Raw genomic sequence first — 19,697 nt, 5'->3', positions numbered from 1 at the left:
AATTGTTCATGTCCCCAGAAAGTTCCCATTGGTCCTGTCTTAGGCAATCCTTACCTCCTCCTTTCCAAGAAGCAAACCACAGTTCTCATTTTTTCCCCAAGTTTTGTCTGTTCTTTTACTTCTACAAATGGATTCATGTAATATGTAATTTTATTATGCCCAGTTTCTTCACTCAACAGTGTATGTGAAATTCATCCACATTGCTACCTGTGTCACTTGATGGATTCCCCCCCCACCATTTATGAATTCCATATGACAATTTGTTTATCATTTCTCTTGTTGAAGGGCATTTTGGTTGTTCCCATTTTTAGCTACTGTGAATAAATTTGTTATGAGCATTTTGAACCAGTCTTTTGTGGACATAAACTTTGAATTCTCTTGGATAAAATACTTAGAAGTAGAATTGCCAGGTCAAAGGATAGGTGTACAGTGAGCTTTAATGTTTAACTTTTTTTTCCCAAAGTGTGTGTACCATCACTCTTTTATCATTACATATATATGTAGGAATATATGTGGCATAAATTTTCAGAACCATGTTTGAGTCTTGCTGGGTGGGCCAAGGGATATAAATATTTGTAATTTTAGTAACTGTCACCAAATTGTCCCCAACGGCACGTAACATTTTGTACTCCCATCACCAATGCATGAGTCCCTCTTTGCCCATAGACTTACCCCCAGCCTGCACCGTGATCTGGACCTTTGCCATTTTCAAACTTTTCAACCTAAGTATACCCTGAAGAGTTGAGAAAAATAAACATACAACACACTATTCCCTATATTTTGTGGGTTGAAGTCCTAGTGGAAAATGAAAATGTAGAGCCCCTTGTTAAAAAATTTTTAAGGATTTTAAGACAGCAGCAAAGTATGGCTCCCCTCTAAGCAGGAGGCCTGTGCAGCTGCACAGGTTACAAGCTCTTGAAGTTGGCCACAGTCCAAGGCAGTTTAAATACAGCAAGACATTTCTTTGAATAAGTACCTTATTTTATCTTCAAAAATGATGTAAATTTTTGCACTCTATTCCACATATGTTAAAATTACTTACATCAAGTCAAATTGACCTTCCAGAAAGCTGTCATAGCTATAGTGTGACAATACCCCCTGATAACCACCAAGTACCCCTATCCTGATGATGGGAGTATTCTAGAAGACACTGCCCAGAACTTCCCTGCTTCCAGACAAGCTTTTAATTAGTGGTATAAACACAGGGCCACTGCTTTCCCTGACTCAAGGCTAAATAACTAAATAATTGCAATGATGGGAATTGAAGGCCAAGAGGAGACTGTGCTGGGGCAGGTCAGGGGCAGGACATTGAAAAATGATCAGCTGGTCCAAATTACTCCTGATGTTTGTCTTAATTTCTGGCAATCCATGTCCATTAAGGAATCTTATTTGTCCCTCCTAGGCTGAGAGCGATATGGGGTAGGGCTCTTTTTGCTTTGGGCTCTCAATGAATGCTTAACACTGGAGCTTTTGGGAGATCTGAGAATCAGTGTTGGTGGGCTGGAGGAGAAGCTAGAGAAAACCTCTCAAAAGAACTTGTCATAGCCAATTCTGAAATAACAGAAAGGAGCTTCGGGACAGGGAGAGTAAAGTTTAGCAGTGAGATACTGGGAGAAGGCACATACTGAGGCGCCAGCTTCTACGTTAAGGACTGTATGTACTTCACCCGTGGAGCTCCGTTCTTAGGGCTGCTCCACCAATAGGTAAAATAAAAAGTGAGGGGAGCATGGGGGGCAAAGAAGCATCTCCTCAAATAGGCAAAGGGAAAAAAATGGAACCGAATCTGTCCAAACAAATTAATAAAAATATAACCAATATACTCATGAGGATTCAGGTCAGAGGAAAAGACTATTTGACTAAATGTTAAACTAACCCACATTTTCAGGCCATTACTGTATCTATGAATGCTCCTCAAATCTGCCCTGAGACTGCCCCCTTTCTCTGTCTTTTCACCCCCTCTGCTGGTGGTACTGAGAAGCAATCCTCAGGTCAAACCCAGCAGCACCAGGGAGGAGGTGAAGAAAATGAGCTGGATAATTTAGACAGCTGTGCTTTTCAAACTTTAATATATGAACCAATTGCCTGGGGATCTTGCTAAAGATGCAGATCTGGGCTGGGGCCTGAGAGTCAGCATTTCTAACGAGCTCCCTGGTCCTTGGCACACTGAATTGCCAGGGTTCACACCCTCAGTAATCGCCAGCACTAAAACCCCTTACTGAGGTCTTCCCATCTAACATGGAACTGTTCTCAAACTATGGCCTCTAAGTAGCTACGCATGCATCCAACAAACAGCGGGGCCCATCCACAAATTGAGCAGTTCATTTGGAATGTTTTCCCAGTGATTTACTTCTGTACAAGTCATTGATTACCTCAGCAGTTGATTACATTAGAACATTGGAATCCAGTTAGCAGAGGAAGTGATGATTTCATCATACGCAATCAGATTTTGTTTTGAAGGGGTTTAACCAATCCTTTCACATTAGAAATCAGGAGCCTGAAGTACAAAGAGACTATGTGACTTGAACAAAACCGCATAACTTGAGTTGCTAACAGCAAAACTGAAATCCAGTTTCCCTGATACCAGTTGTCATGTTGTCTGTATAAGAACACTTCCTGTGTTTCTTTTTCTTTGAAGTGACCCAAATCATTCCTGCTAAACCCTATCAAACATTGACGACCTCTGTGGCATGTCAAAAAGGTCAGAAACGGTGACAGTATCCATCTCTTCTCAGCAGTTTTTCTTGTATCTTGTTCTCTTATGATAGAGTGCCCTGTTCTCTTAACAGTGGAATTGGCCTTTAAACATGGTAAAAAGAAACACCAGGTCCTGTTATTAGCATCACCTATCTTGGAAATTTAACTCTCATTTATCCTTTTACTAGAATCCAGGTCATTTAAATAGGGCATATTTGGTCTTAACTGATAGTCTTTAAAATGTCCCTCCCAAATAATACAAATTCGTTCCATATAGTGGCGTTGAGAGGATTCTTAGTAAGTACATGTTGAATAAATAATCTCTTACTGGGATAGATGAATGAATGAACTGATTACTTGATTACATTCCGGTAAGAAATTCATCATGGCTAAACAACAAGCCAGTGGGCTTGAAAGACCCTCAAATGAGGCTGTGCTCAAAATGATTTCAGCAAGGGAGCATGTAATTCCAAGTTCTTTTACCTTCAGTGACAAAATTCACTTTAGAGTGCTCAGGTGGTTTTCATGCCTGACTGATATGGAAGGTGAATTTTCAAACTGCCTTCTTCATTCTGAGCAAAAAGTAAAGAGAAAAAGGCCTGAGAGTAAACAAGTGTCCGGATCTCTGAGGTCCCACCCAATATAAGCACAGAAGGAAGATGAGCAAAGAGAGTAGGCGAGTGAAATCGTTTGTAACAAAATCCCATAATTTACAGATGAGAAATTTATATTGTCAGCATAATATCTGTGCGGCTAACAGAGTTGGAGAGGATATAAAAGCTGTGCATGTTGGTGCACAAGGACAGAAGTCAGGACACCGGGCTTTCCCCAAGTTCTGGAAGAAGAACTCTTTCTCTCCACCTGCCCTGCTCATTCACAGCATCCTAAGGTAAGATTAATCCTGGGTGACTGCAAGATTGCAAAACCTGTTTTCAGCACAGTTGAATATTTTAAGGAAGCAAAGCATTATCAGTGGAGTCTTATATACTTTCTTAGGAACAATATTTGAGGCAGAGTAGAGATAGAAAAGTAATATAAAATGCATTTACATCTGCTTCAACATAGTGAGGCAGCAAAGTGAGCTGAAGAAGTAAATCAAGTCAGATATGAAGTAGAAAGAAAAACAAAGATTCACATTATTGTACTTGTTACAAGATTTAACTGCTATGAGAAGGGCATTTTCAAATACACGGAAAAAATAAATATTTTCCTTTGAATTTGATAGATGTGTATAACTGCTTGAAACAGAAGGCGCCTTTTAAATTCAGCAGAAATGTGTCCATTAGAGAAGCTCTAAGAGTAATTGTTCTTTGCCAGTTAAAACCTCGAGTTTTCCAAAAGAGCGGATTCAACATCATTTTTCAAATATTCAAATTTCTGATGTCTATTAGAAAATTCAAAGCCCATGAAATCAGCTTTATGTATATAAGACATAATATATTTGGTGCAGAGAATAAATGCCATCTATTATCAGGAATTTCTTTGGATAGATTTGAGTAAAATCATAAATTGATAATCATGTATTATATATTAAGGACCAGTAGCAGTAAATAAAATCTACAATTTCTACATTTGGAATTAAGTTTTAGTAAATCTGTTTAGAAAAAAAAAAACAGATCTTCTGAAGTACCTGTTTAAACACCTAAGGACAGAACAATTTTAAAAAGATCCTTTAATGGAATAAATGACTAACTGGTGTGCTTATTTCCATAAATACCAAAATCTATTAGAGGAAATAAGCTAGCCAGTTAAAAAGTACATATTTGCCTTACAATGCCAATATATTTAGGGATATATAATGTCTCCTTTTCTAGGTCTAAGATTAATCTTCTAAAAGATGTCCTACACAGGGAATATGGAACACTGCTGTTATCACACTTTCCTTTTAAATTTGAGTGGAAATGTATTGTTCTCACCAAACCACAGATTCTCTCCTTAGGCCACCTGAGGAAAGGAGAAGTACTTTGTGTTCTTTCCTTATTGAGTAAGATTTTGATACTAAAATAACATAAATATTTATTTTCCCAGCAATTGTAGTCAAACAATTAATAAAATCTATTGTTCACAATTCTATAAACTTTCATAAAGAGAATAAATGCATTTAACAAACAAATTCCTTAATTCAGGAGGACTCATTTCATTTTCTGTTAAAGGACTTGGAAGAGTCACTGCTTTAGATTGTTTCTTCTTCCACCAGCTCCCACGGGGCCAGAGAAGCACCTGCTCTAAATCTGTCTCCATAGAAAAATAGAAGATAATATAAAACTTTGAGGGACTTTGGGCAGAGGGAATGATTTAGAAATAAATTTGCAGTTTTCAGTCTTTTACAAGAAACTTTCCAACAGTGTTATAATCATGAAAAGAAGTGCTGGCTTTAATTTTTAAAAATTCCTGAAAGCAATGACTATTATAATGTGAGTTAAAGTGACACTACCTAAATATATAAGGTTTCCAAATTGGTGCTTTAAGGTTGATGAACAAAGAATGGTGAAGATATAATTCCTCGTGTGTTTCTTTGTCTAATCGACTACACAATCCAAAAAGATCTGATATTTCAAAGAAAAAAGTTACCATTGCAGGTGTTGCAGTCTCAATGTTTTAGTGCCAGATACGTAGTAAATATGGCCAGGATGTTAAAGAAAAAAATTAGTAGTTTTAAATGATAATATTTGTAAAATCTTTATTTCAAACCAAATGTCATTTGCTAAAAATACTCTTTCCAATTATTTATGGATCAGCATAATCAAACTTGGATTGAAATCACCACTTCTCGAAGTAAACATGGTTGGGCTCCAAAGTAGTGAGAGAAGTCTATGCCAGGCTCCGGACTTGAGTTTTCCATTCAGGAAGTAGAGGTGCTGGCTCTGTGGGGACACTCTGCCCACATCCATGTCAGGTCTTGTCCACACTGACTCTTCAGGTCTTTGGCATCCTCTGGCTTCAGTCTTGGTAGCTGCTTGCAATACTGAGACAAGCAACCAGGTGTATCCTACAACCAGGGCTAAGTGTCGCTAGCAGGAAATGACATGTCCTGGACTAAACCCAATTGTAAAATAACTTGGGGACTTCCAAGACTCCAGAAGCAAGCACTAATTTCTTTTATGACAGTAATCTCTTAGTTTTCAGTTGTGATCGTTCAAATTGCCAGAAGCATTAGTTCTTGTTGCAAATTGCTTGTCTTGAAAATGATTTTTTTTCCCTTTAATTTAGAACAGGTCAAAGCACCCTAAAATACCTCAAATCTGTTGGCCGCTTTATAATTACAAAGTCTAGACCAAGTTACACTATTTAAAATATAAATGAATAATACATCTGAACCGACAGCTGGTATGCCAAGTTGTAGCCCGAGGCTGCTTTAAGATGGTTGAAATGCAGGATAATGTAAATGCTTGGAAGTGAAGGACTATTAATTGAAAGCCAGACTGATAGTGGGGTGGGGGGGGTGGCATTATGGATGAGGTGCCATTCAGGCTAACCATATGTAGCATATCATCTACAATAGATATTTTAAAGGTTTATCATGGACATTTTCAATTTCAATGAGCCTTCTAATAATTGACAGAAGTGACCTACATCAATGAAAAAGCTCCATGGTGAGACACATCTTTTGTATCCTTTTGTTGTCCAAAAAATCTGGGAGAAAAATATAGGCTACTATTTTCAATTAAACTGGAAATAGAATCAGAAGAAAACTGATAAAACTAGCTTTTTCTTTTTATTTAGAATATTTACTTAGTTCAAAAGCAAACAATTTAGCTTGACATGTTTAAATATAGTTGCCTGTCCCCCCTCCCCCCAACCTCTTGTGTTCTGACAGGCAGCAAAAATGAAAAGCATTTACTTTGTGGCCGGATTGTTTGCAATGCTGGTACAAGGCAGCTGGCAAGGTTCCCTGCAAGACCCAGAGGAGAAATCCAGGTATTAAATCTTTGGGCTCAAGCTCACGTCAAGCTATGGCTGGAATAAGGCCTGTGAATAGGGTCTCAGTACTTAGAGTAAATGCTCCTTGTACAACTTTCATGTCGAGGGTCACTGTGATAAAGACAGGCTCTTCTGGAGTATAATCAGAATATATGGCTGTTTCATACCCAAAGGGGTGGGAAATGTTGAAAAAATGTGCTACATGGGAAATTAGAGCCCTCTGAATTCTTCAGATGATTCTGTCTATCCATTCATTACTCACACACCACGTAGTGGTTATTTTAACATTCACACCAAGTCTTTTCTCTTTTCCATTCCTTTATAAATAATATCTTTTCCTGCTAATTGTAAAAGTCGTATACGTTCATGATAGAAAATATGAAAAATATGCAAAAATGTTTAAGTACTCAAAATTCCACTATTGAGAGTAAACTGTGATAAAATTTTTTTGTGTATTACTTTTCTGTGTTTTATAAATACTGTATATAAATATAGCTTCAGTTATAATACAGTTTTACACTATGCTTTTTCTCTTACCAGAGTATTGTTAGTTTTTTCTGACATCATTAAAACTTCTAAGTGTATCATATTTAAAGGTGGCATATTAGTTCATCTCATTAATGTACAATAATTTATTTAACCACTCCTTCTCTGATGAATTTTTAAGAGGTCTCTAAATTTCCCCACTACAAACAATGTTGTACATGACATTTTGCATATACATGTTTCCCTACATTTCTCTTTTCTGAGGACAGAGTACTGGGAGTAGAATTACTGTGTCAAAGGGTTTGAATGAGTATAAACCTTTTATAGTGACTTTCCAGCTTGCTTTCCAAAAAAGTCACATGCAGGCATACCCCATCAGTAAAATAGAAACATTCTTCTCACAGAATCCTCTCCATCACTTGATCTTTGCTAATTTTACAGGTAAAAATGGCATCTCATTGTTGTTTTACTGTCCATTTGTATTCATCACATCGAGTATTTTTTCCATATATTTACCAACCAACCAACTGTTGATTACTAGCATATGAATTATCCATTACACAATTTCAAATGTGGTTTGTTCTTGCCTTTCTTTGACTTTTAAGAGTCTCTTCCATTGTTAGCTACCATATAATCAGGTAATTGAGCTGTGGTTCTATATTAATACTTGCAAAACAGAATTGGGAACATAAATCTGCTTCCCCAACAAATGATTTGGGTTTCTTCACTCTTTAAAATATTCAAGTCACTGCTCTCTTCTGCCCTTATTAGCATAATCATGAGTAGATTAATTAGTTGACAAAAAAGACTTACTTAATCCTAGTTCAGGAAGAAAAAATTTAGCTAAGAAATCTGTTACTAGAATTCAGAATAGGAGTGTAAATGACTAGGAAAAACCATGGAATTCCCACAAAAAAGCTGAGGACTTTCTGAACTACCTTAGAAAAGTGGCTTAGGTGCCTGCCTCGCTGCTTCCTGTGGTCCTGCATTTTGCAGGACCTGGATGATGGCCAAGGGCCTCTACGCTTGAGGAGGGATTCATGTTGCACCGCTTGCTATTCACAGATCATTCCCAGCTTCCCAGAAGGACCCCCTCAGTGACCAGGACCAGATGACGGAGGACAAGCGCCACTCCCAGGGCACGTTCACCAGTGACTACAGCAAGTACCTGGACTCGAGGCGCGCCCAGGCTTTCGTGCAGTGGTTGATGAGCACCAAGAGAAACAGGCAAGTGTTCTGAACCTGGTCTGAAGTGAGCGCACAGATGTATCACTCAGACAGGGCTTCAGTTCCTCCTGACTTTTTAAAGTTACTCTGCTTCTCAAATAATGCCCATAAGCACTATCGATGTTGATGTTTTTCAAGGTCCAGGATGCTATTCTCTGTATTAAGCCTCTGGATGTCCCTCCTCTCACCTTCCCACCCTCCAACATGGCATGTTTTATTTTCCCAACTGTGGTTTTAGCAACATTTACTTTCTTATCTATTTCCCCTAAAACTGAAAGCTGACTTTTGTGAACCATGCAGAGTTAAGAATCTCATTTTTGGCCAAAAGATGGATCAAGAATGTTGAATTCCTTGTGAGGTCCAAACTCATGAGTGTGACTACACTAACATTACTCCCTAGCCAAGATAATCATGGTAAGGCATGGAAACAAATCAAATGCATTCCTTTTCTGGTAGAATCTAAGATATGGATTTAAAGTCACAGCCTAGCTGCTCAGCAAAAAGAGAAGAAGGCAAATTAGAACAGAACACGTCTACATTAAGCGTATATATTAGTGTTCGATTTTCTTTGTTGATCGCTGGGCTTTTGTTGCATCTAGGCCACTGGAGGGAATCATCCTTGATGGTTTCACAGAGATGGTAGGATTTCACAATTTCTTTGAAGAGTAGCCCATGAGGGGAAGTGAGTTATGCATACCTAGTAGTACATAAAGTTCAAGAAAAGGACATAGATTTGTCTGGATAGAGTGAAGAAAGGAGAGAGGGATAGATGGAGAGAGGAAGCCTATAGTGCAGTGGAGAGCCCAGATCTGCTGAGACAGGAATAAACATGACAGCTTTGAATAACTGATGTCACAGATAAGTAGAGGAGGTGAAAATGGGTGTTCTGGAATGCTTTAGCCCCTACTTAATTACCATAACCCTCTCCCAATCAATTTTCAATCCAGACAATTTATGTAGCCTCCAGACGAGTCTCCTAGTTACCCCCTCCTCCCAAATTTTCTCTAACCCTTCTCACATAGAATCCTGAACCTGAAGCTGCCACTGCTGCTAGGACCCCGCACTGCCAGAGGAACAGGTCTTCAGTTCTACTTTCACTTTTCTTTCAGGAATAACATTGCCAAACGTCATGATGAGTTTGAGAGACATGCTGAAGGGACCTTTACAAGTGATGTCAGCTCTTATTTGGAGGGCCAGGCTGCCAAAGAATTCATTGCTTGGCTGGTGAAAGGCCGAGGAAGGCGAGAGTAAGTCTACATTATTGGACTTCGCTGTTGCTGTTGCTTGATGGTGAAAATTTACAGCGAGACTCATCTACATATATGGGTCTAGATTAGAGAAAATATTACTACAGTCTCACAAAGTAAAGACGTAATATACAATAGTCTAGTATGTTTTCTGTTTGGTAAGAAGTACTAGCATTACAAACAGGTTAGGTTTTATCAGCCATTATAGTTGTGTTATAAACAGGTATCAATTTGTTATCCAAATCAGGAAACTTTCTAATAAATAGGGTGGCTTTGATAACTGCACTGGATCAAGAAGGTTAAACCAAGACTGTCCCTGAAAAACTAGTGATAAGGATAAAAGAAGAAATAAGGCCAAAAGTATAAAGTTTGGCATAAAGTATTTCTATATGTGACCAACCTATATTTATGATTTAGCAATAATTCAGATGAAAATTTGATGGGGACCAAAGGGAGCAAACATAGATGCTAAATGAAATGAGGCTCAATGTACAGATATATGGAAACATCTATAAATTTAACCAGATACCCAGACTTTTACAGTCTATCATATAGATATCCATTAAGTAACCAAAGTCGAAAATGAGACCAAGACCTTTAGTAATTGCCTGGTTCAGACCTCAGAACCATCTTATTTTTCTTTTGATCATTTTAACTGACTCATTTTGAAATATGAGGCAGAAAATTTCTGTTCAACTCTATGGTTTTTAAATGAAATTAAAAACAAACTAACTGAGACAAAGATCTCAAGACAGGACTAGTGTTTTGGCTATTTTTTAAAATGTTAATAATCAAACTTACAAAATCAATGGTAAAAGCGTTGCTTACGAGTGTGGATATTATATACTGCTTTAAAGGGCTACCAAAAATTCTGCTATGATAAACCTATGGAAGCAAAAAATCCAATATGGACTAAACTTTAACCTCTTAATATTGTGCTTGGCAAGGCTGTTCTGAAAATCACTAGTTTTACTAGAAACAAAATATTTTATTGAATTATAGACAAGTTAGTCTCAACAATAGTTTCTGTGTTGTCAATATGCTAAAAACTTTTAATTAGTCTGGACTATTGGAAAAAGCATGCTGTCACACCAGCCTGGTTTCAGGTCCCAGGTCTGCTCCCAAATATCTGAAAAATGTCCTTCAATGCTGGCCATTTGGTGTCCGTTTCTCTGGCCCTTTTCCTAGCAGGACCTTGATAAATAGAAACTCCTATTGTTTTCTCAGTGAGCCTCTCACATGTCACCAGTCTGAGGTGACAAATAAGTGTTCATTTAAAAATCTTAAACCAAATACCAATTTTAGCTCTTTTTTTCTTAGTTTCCCAGAAGAAGTCACCATCGCTGAGGAACTTGGCCGCAGACACGCTGATGGCTCTTTCTCCGATGAGATTAACACAGTTCTTGATAATCTTGCCACCCAGGATTTTATTAACTGGTTGCTTCAGACCAAAATTATTGACAGGTGACTGCATTTTGGTTAATTCTGGAAACCATTAAAATATGCATAAGTATATATTGCAATACCGCTACAGACTGTTCCCTATGTCAGGGAGAACATATATATGTATATATATCTGACGCTTTTGTGTTTTACACACATATTTATATAATTATCCACGCTTGAATCACTTAAGAGTGCATTATTATATTCATTTTGGTCATTACCATTTTATCCATTTACTCATTTATTCCAAAAACATTTAGGAGTGTCTACAAGAGATGAGGCACTAGGAACACAGGTATGGATAAAACATGGAGAGGGTTAATTCATTCACATATTAATAGCACATTAAAGATTGTTATGTATGATGAAACTTTAGCACAAGAATGAAATGTCAGTATATGTGGTACAATACACTGAAGGTAATAAGCACAGTAGCGAAAATCTAAACACCAAAAAACAAAAAACACTACTTGCCTTGGTGGATTTTGATTGCTTTTATAATTATTCATAAATCTTTATATTTTTAATAGGGAGTCTTTAGGATAAATAATCTCTTAATGCAAATACTTTCAGAGTTCAAAAGACAGAGAAATTTATAGCTATATTTTATTGAAATATTTCCCAAAAAGTTAACTGTATCATCTGGGTAGTTCAGTTATGTTAAATCACTGTCTTTTCTTTTTTTATCTCTAGGAAATAAGTATGTCATCATTCAAGACCGTCTTCACATCATTACCTGCCAGCCACTTGGGATGTTTGAAATTTTAAGTTCTGTAAATTTAAAAGGTGTATTTTGAAGCCATATCACTTTGCATGCCAATAGATGAATTTTTTATTTTAGTGTTATGTGGCCAAAGGATTGTAAATGGAATAAACCCTTGTCAAAAGATTGCTAAAATATCAGCTTTAAAATATGAACCTATTAAATCTCTCATTTTCTTCTTATTTTGGATAAAGTACTCCAACCTGTTTACATTCAGCAATGAAAGTATTTTTCTATGATATCAATTTGTACATGCAAATTATTCCAATCACCACGTTATCTGAATTTTAGTAATGAGAGAAAGGAAGGACTGGTAGCCACAGTGGTGAAACTGGAAAGAGAACTTCACTCTTAAATCCTTTGTCATAAATGTGCTCAGCTTTCAATATATCAAAGATAGACTTAAATAAAATATTTAAACTTCTTTGCCATTGCCGTTTTTCCCTCGTTCTTGAGGTCCCACTCTTTCCAAATATCCCTTCTTCATAAACTGTTAGCCCATAAGCCAAATCTGGTCCTGAGACATGACTTCATGTTTTGAATGGCTGCCCAGTGCTTTAACATTCGGAGCCATCATTGAAAAATTAGAGTACTTCGTGTAAAAATATTTATTTTTTACTTCATCGTCTGATACTAGTTTCACAAGGCAAATCTCTTCTGGAGCTGCGTAACAGCTGCCTCCTTCTGAGGAGTCACGTACTCTCCAGCTTGTGACACTTGGGCAGTCATTCAAAACATGACCGGCCCACTGTACTTGTACACGTCACCTACCTGTCTGGCACTTTAGGTATTTGACTTTGCCCACTGTGTCTTCCTGCTCCGTCAAGTCTAATATCTTGGGTCAGTCTGGGGCTAATTATCATATCCAAGACTTTTTATTTGCAATACGCAGCCTTGCCAACTCTCTTTCTCTATCTTGTAGCTCCTAGAAACTGTAAGTTCCCAATTACCTGCCAATAAGGGTCCAAAATTTGGAAATTACTTATATACTTTGATAAATAGGAGTGAATTAGAGGTAGTACCTGTAATGATGTCATTCTCATCCATTCACATATTGATAGACTTTACCTGAGCTGTAGGTAAAACTCAGACAACTAGTCTAACTAGTGCTAACTATGTGGCCTGAAGTAGGTAATTTAAGCTCTCTGGGCCTAAGTTATTCATGTGAAAAAATGACATTAACATTTAGTCCAAAGTAGTAACAATTATTTCTAGATTTTGAGATGCTGAGCTATATATGTATAATCTGGTATTTCCCTGGAACTTTGGGCACCTGTGTGACGCCTAAGACTCAGAGTAGGAGTTCTGCAGGTCTGAAGGTCAACATTGCCACATACAACTGTTAAAGAAACAGCAAATGAGAGCAGGCTTCAATTAGAGATAAGAACGAAGCTGATTGGGTCAGGATTAAGGTAAATCAGAATACCAGGGTAAGAGGAACATTTTTGTATTTTAGAACTTTACCTACTCTGTGAGACCAAAGGAAGAGAGGCTTGCTTTGTCCAGAACCAAAATTTTCAGTAGCACGTAGTCTAACTCAATCCATCTGTATTGATCATTTGAACAACCCAAACACAGGGAGCCCAGAATGAGAAGGAGTGCTTGTAATTCCGTATAGCTTAATATAATGCCCAGATATCCCAGAGTATGTTAAGTAGACAATTGAAAAGTATTGGCAAAGTCCCTTAAGGGATGGGAGAAACAATATGGAGCTATTAAACTTTACCACCAGGGAAATTCCTGATACTGTTGCAAACATTAGAGACTCCCAAGTCAATCGGCCAAGCCCTTGATCTTGAAGCTTGCTCTTGTGAAGCTTATTTATGTAGCAGAGAAGCTTAGCCTACCTATAGGTATGCCTAAGAGTTACTTCCGGAGGACCTCTTTTGCTGCTCAGATGTGACCTCTCTCACTCTAAGCTGAACTCTGCAAGTGAAATCATTATCTTCCCCACTATATGGGGCATGACATCCAGAGATGTAAGTATCCTTGGCAATGTGGGATATGACTCCCAGGGACCAGCCTGGTCCTGGCACAATACCTTCCTGTGGGATCGACAATGCCTTCCTGACTGAAAAAGGGAAAATAATTGTATCAAATAAAGTATCAGTGGCTGAAAGAGTTCAAATAAAGTCAAAAGGCTACTTTGGAGGCTAACCTTACCCAACCTTACCAATCTTACCAAACCATGATATTGCTACTATCATGGTTTGCCAAATCCCAACCAAAACCATTCCCGTGAACCCTAAAAAACACGTAGGGCTTTATCTGAGATTCTACAAAGTTTCCATGCACTATAATTACTTTCCGGAAACCTACAACCTGCATATGGGTTCCTAGGCCAGACAAGTCTTGAAACCCAGAGGGGTCACCCTCTCCAGAACATCAACTAGTTCCATCCCCTTACCCCATTAGTATTGACAGCCCTTACCAACATAAAAAAAATTAGAATGAGCATAGTCCAAATACCTCTAAAAATTGGGAGAAAGATCAAAGGAGAAGGTGGAGTTATAACAGAGAAGATAGGATTTAACAAATGAGTATGACCACTGAATCGTTATACTGATATTTCTTTTAGTCTTCAGTGTCTTTGAGCAGCTAGAGGGAAACATCTAAAATTGTGGAATTGAAACGCACACCAAACTCTGAAGTCTGTTCTACAACTAATTGTTGTGGTGTGCTTTGAAATTTATTGCTTTTTAATATATATTTTATTTTTTTGCAATAAAAAATAATAATAAGGTTAAATTTGTTTATTTACCTCATCCCTTATGAAAGTCTGTCTATGACTCTTTGTCTTTACCTCAGAAATAACAGAATCCTGAAGTATTCAACCTACGTTGGTTGTTACCAGGCTACTTGGGGCAGAAAGTTACCTTTGTATGTATCAAGATCACGTCTCTCTGCTTCCCCAGAAAAAATGGTCCTACCTTTCTCCAAAGCATCTCGATGAGGGGTGGCCACACATCTCTATGAGGGGTGGTCACAGTCTACACAATTATTTTCTCAAAATAGGGCTTAAGTATGTTCATTAGCTTCTTTTATAAACAGGAGCTAGCTATATCGATTAAGGCATTCAACTAAGATCAAATACTAACGTCTCACGCCTCTGATCTAAGGAGTTCAAGGCAACTGTTTGATGCCCACCAGGTTTTCTTTTGCAAATTGTTACCTTTACCACTCCCACAAGTAACCTCACAGGACCCTCTAGAGCTGAAATTTGGTTTGGAAACAGAATTCTTTTTCTTTAACAAATGAGTTAAACTGATTTACATTAATTGAGGTGATTAATATTAGTTTCAGTTCTATAATATTGTGTCTTTGTTTGCCAAGCTGCTATGAGAAGTACCACATAATGGGTTGGCTTAAACAACAAGCATTTATTGGCTCATGGTTTTTGAAAGTAGAAGAAGTCCAGAATCACTCTATCAGTACGGCTTGCTTTCTCTGGGCGTCTGTAGCATTTTGGTGCTGCCGGCAATCTTTGTCCTTGGCTTGTATCTCTGCCTCCCATCACATGGTGATGCTTTCTTCTTCCATTAGCTCTTCTGGTTTCTTGTGACTTCTAGCTTCTTCCTGTGTGGTCTTCTCCAAACTTTGACTTCTGATTTCTAACCTTTATAGTGTCTTCAGTTTTATGGATTAAGGTCTACCCTCAGTGAGTTGGGCCATACCGTAACTAAAAATAACATCTCCAAGAGGTCTTCATTACAATGAGTACATACCCATAGGAACACAAATGCAGATTCAGAGAAAGCCTAAATGGAGGTACACAATACACACACATATAGTTTTATATTAATAAAAGACAAACAAATTAAATATTTGTTCTGTAGTCAAGGGTAATAGCATTCATACCATTTTTGTACTGAATATTCTTCAATAATTTCTTTGTTGAATGTCTTTCTTTTATGCCATTGCAAATCTGACTTTATATTATATTTCACTATGAAATCTGATGAAAGAGAAGACATATTCTTCAAGAGCACATGGAACATTCACAAAACTCAGCCACATAGTAGAACACAAAGAAAACATAAAAAATTATAAAATGGTGTTTTCTGATCACAATGCAATAAAATAATGAATAACAAAATAGTTTTTAAAAGGCTTTTCACCTGAAAATTAAAATGCATGACATTTAAAAGCCCTAGGCTTTAAAACACAAAGGGGAATTACAATACCAAATTTCCAGATTTTCTAAAACATAACAATAATAAAAAGTCACATCAGAATCAGAGGACATTGCTAAAGCAGGGCTGCAACAGAAATTCATACCGTGAAATGTTTGTAATATACAAAAAGTATAAAAATGAAAATAAACATGCAAACCAAAATGCTAGAAAGAGACTAAAAACAAACAAAATTGAAAGGCAGAAGAAAGGAATCACTAAAAAAAAGCAGAAAATAATGAGATAGAAATCAGTAAAAGTGGGACTTATGATTAAATAAAAATGCTGATTTGGGAAGAAGAAAGTCAGAAAAATAGAAAACTGACAAATCTATGTTTTTTAAAATGGGAGAAAGCATATATATCAAAATAAGCAATGATAAAAATAGAATAATTATCAAAATAAAGGAATTTTTTTAAATTTGGAAAGACTATTTTGCAAAACCCTATGCTAATACATTTTAAAGTCTATAGTAAAGAGATAACTTTCTAGGAAAATACAGTCTACCAAAATTTTCCGCAATATAGATAGCGCTGGGGAGAGCACTTTTCAATAAAGAAATGAAGTGTTTTTTTTTAATCCCCCTACAAAAAAGCAGCAGGACCAGATGGATTTCACAGTGGATTTCCAATTACCTTGAAACATCAGATATCAATGAAATTTAAACTTGTTCAGAGAATTGAAAGAAGGAAAACTAGTAAATTCTTTTTCTGAAGTGAATGAGTGTACATTGACATAAAATGGGACAAGCACTTAGGAAAAATTTTTGGCAATTTCTTATTAAACGTATATCTATCATTCATATATATATATGTATATCTATCTATCTATCTATATAAAACAAGATAAATAAAAATATATGCACACAAAAAGATTTGTCCAAGGATGTTGTTAATGGCTTTTGTGATAGTCAAAAAACTGGAAACAACCCAAATGTCCATCATTGAAAGCATGGATAGAAAAATTGTCATAATCATACAATGGAATATTTTTCAGCAATAAAAAGAACGAACTACCAATACATGCAACACACAGATGAATCTCAGAAATAATAGGTTGCACAAAAGAAGCCAGATACAAAAGAGAATGTCCTACATGAGTTCATTTATATGAAGTTACTTTAAGAACAGTTAAAATAGTATACAGTAAGCAACGGTGCTAAAATAGCTTAGAGATTGCCTCAGGGAGGAAGATGTGGAATTTGGGTAGAAATTGGCACAAGAAAATTTTCTGGAGTAATGGAAACGTACTAATTTTTTATGTGAGTGTGATTACATGTGGATATTACAAAACTTATTGAAATGTGCACTTAAGATTTATGCATTTCATTCCATATAAACCATGCCTTAATAAATAAATTAAAGATGCCAAACCTGTGAATAAAAGAAATTAAAACTATACTGAGCTGTCATTTATAATTCAAAAGTTGATAATAGACTCTGCTGGCAAATATGTTGGTAAACAGATTTCCAAACACTGTAAATGAGTATGCAAAATGGTATAAACCCACAAGGAGGGAAATTTGACAGTACCGAAAACTACATATGCATTTTCCCTTTGACCCAACAGCCCCAGTTCTAGAAATTTACCCTGAAGACACACATCCACAAGTAAAAATCCACAGGTGCACAGGGTTATTCACCACAGATGTTGATCATTCATTGGGACAAATCAAAAGCCACACATAGGATACTAGTTGAGTGAATGATACATGTCCATAAAATGGAGAACTACAAAATCATTTTTTAAAAAAAGAATGAGTATTAGTTCGTAAAGATAAGGTATTTTCTCAGTAGTATGGTCGGTGTAGTCATTCTGAAAAGCCTCCACGTGTACTAAAAAGCAGGACAAATCAGTTCAGTTTGTTGGGAATCAAGGTTCTCATGCATCAGAAGGGGGAGATAGATACAGAATGTGGAAGGTTAAGAAGTAGAATGTAGATGTATTAGTGTAAATAGAAGTGAATACAAGAATATGGGGATATTTATATATATATGATGGTTAAGTAACACATGTCAACTTGCCCAGGTAATCGCATCTTGTTGTTTGGTCAAGCAAGCACTTGCCTGATAGTTTACTGTGAGGATATTTTGTGGATTTAAATAATCAGTAAATTGATTGCATCTATGGCTTATTACATCTACAATCAACTAATGAGACCACATTCAGCAATGAGAGAGTCTTATCCAATCAGTTGAAAGCCTTCAAAGGGGACGTGATGATTTCAGCAGTCAGAAGGAAGAATTCTCATCTGAAATTCCATCAGCCAGTTTCTCTTGGGGAATTCACTGAAAACTTTCATTAGAGTTCCTAATTTGCAGCCCGCCCTACAGAACTTTAAAGTCTAAGCTCCTATGCATGTCAGGTGAGCCCATTTTGGTTAAATCCAGCTTCAGTTATCAAGAAAATGTTTGAATTGGGGTGGTTAGTTCTGGGAGGAGCCAGGACTCTTCATGAGTAAATATCAGGGGCTGTCTTCATTGATCACAAGACTCTAAGTAAAAAAAGACCGAAAACCAACAACAAAAAAACAGATAAAATGGGTACAAGTGAAAGCCAGTCACAGGTTTTTATAATCACAAGGGCACAAGATAAAAGCTACACAATCAACGTCAGAAATCAAGGCAGCTGGATTACAGTTCAGAGATTTCAGGTATTTCCCTCTCTCTAATATACTAGAAAGTAAGAAAGAACATCTATGTAATGATTCAGTAATCAAAATCATCTCTTAAATAGTAACTTTCTGTTTACAAGGATGTGGCAATGATCTGAGATAAGTGGGCAGAATTGAAATGGGAATTTTATATCTTAAAGCTGGTGGTGAGTATATGGGTGTTCAGTTAATTATTCTTCATAACTTCTTTAATGTTTTAAATACATCTCATTGCTGTAGAGTCTTTTGCTTTGGGCGTGATACCTATGTCTCCTCCACCTGAGCAGTCCCCTCTCTTTTTTTCTTCTTTTTAGAAGAGTTTAGAACAAACCCTTCATCTCATGAAACAACATTACCGATTGGAAGGAAGCACAATTTGGAGAGTATTTCAGTGGTTCAGTTGAAAAAATGAGAAAGACTTAGGAAACAAGGGTGAACAGAAAGGAAGCAGTAGAAGAAATATTAAGAAGGTGGTATGGATAGAAGATGGTGGGGTAGAGTTTACATCTCCATTTTTAGCTTGATTATCTAGATGGTAGCTCTAGATAATCATTGGCTAAAGAACAAATACTAGATGAGGAGCAGGTTTTAAGGCTGGAGGGTAAATAGTTTAGTTTTGGACGTATAAAAGGTATCCAGCTGGTTCTTAAACCCACCCCCATCTCACAAGAATCCATTAAAACTCATCTTGTAAAGGAATGATTGGGGCTAATAGAAAATAGAAGAGGATTAGGAAGAGGCTAGGAAGTGAGGGGACATACAACAAATGTCAACTACCATGGTGTTTCAAGATTTGTTGGGAAGAAGAGAAGTGGGGGCAGCTGTAAGATTTATTTATAAGAGGGACGTGGGAGCAGTAGTCTGGTTGGAAGGGTGATGGGACTTGAAGCTATATTTTTATGATGTTTTATATAATATGAGAAAACATTAATTGTTCAGATGAGAAAAGAGAGAGCTGGAGGGCTGGTTAAAAGGACCAAGGTGTGGTTGTTGGTTGATTGAGTATTTGTTGGTTGGTTTATTAAGATGAGATGAGAACATTCCCCCAGTTTTGGCAGACTGCATGGAAAGCAGATTTGGGAAAGGTT

At 36.9% G+C, this 19,697-nt stretch overlaps 1 protein-coding gene across 2 annotated transcripts; it reads left to right on the top strand.

Moving 5' to 3' along the window:
- The first annotated feature begins 3,449 nt into the window (after positions 1–3,449).
- Positions 3,450–12,208, top strand: GCG (glucagon). Of its 2 annotated transcripts, XM_077154012.1 has the most exons (6): positions 3,450–3,583; positions 6,512–6,612; positions 8,167–8,328; positions 9,438–9,575; positions 10,896–11,039; positions 11,715–12,208. In XM_077154012.1, exons 2-6 carry the CDS (start codon positions 6,521–6,523, stop codon positions 11,719–11,721), a joined length of 543 nt encoding a protein of 180 aa, XP_077010127.1. In that variant the 5' UTR covers positions 3,450–3,583; positions 6,512–6,520; the 3' UTR covers positions 11,722–12,208. The 2 variants fall into 2 exon arrangements, with proteins under 2 accessions (XP_077010127.1, XP_077010128.1); XM_077154013.1 differs by lacking the exon at positions 11,715–12,208 and having other exon boundaries at positions 10,896–11,043.
- Positions 12,209–19,697: the final 7,489 nt, after the last annotated feature.

This window comes from Tamandua tetradactyla, chromosome 3, assembly GCF_023851605.1.
Source record: "Tamandua tetradactyla isolate mTamTet1 chromosome 3, mTamTet1.pri, whole genome shotgun sequence".
Classification (NCBI taxonomy): Eukaryota; Metazoa; Chordata; class Mammalia; order Pilosa; family Myrmecophagidae; genus Tamandua; species Tamandua tetradactyla.
This window is presented reverse-complemented; position numbering and strand designations above follow the sequence as displayed.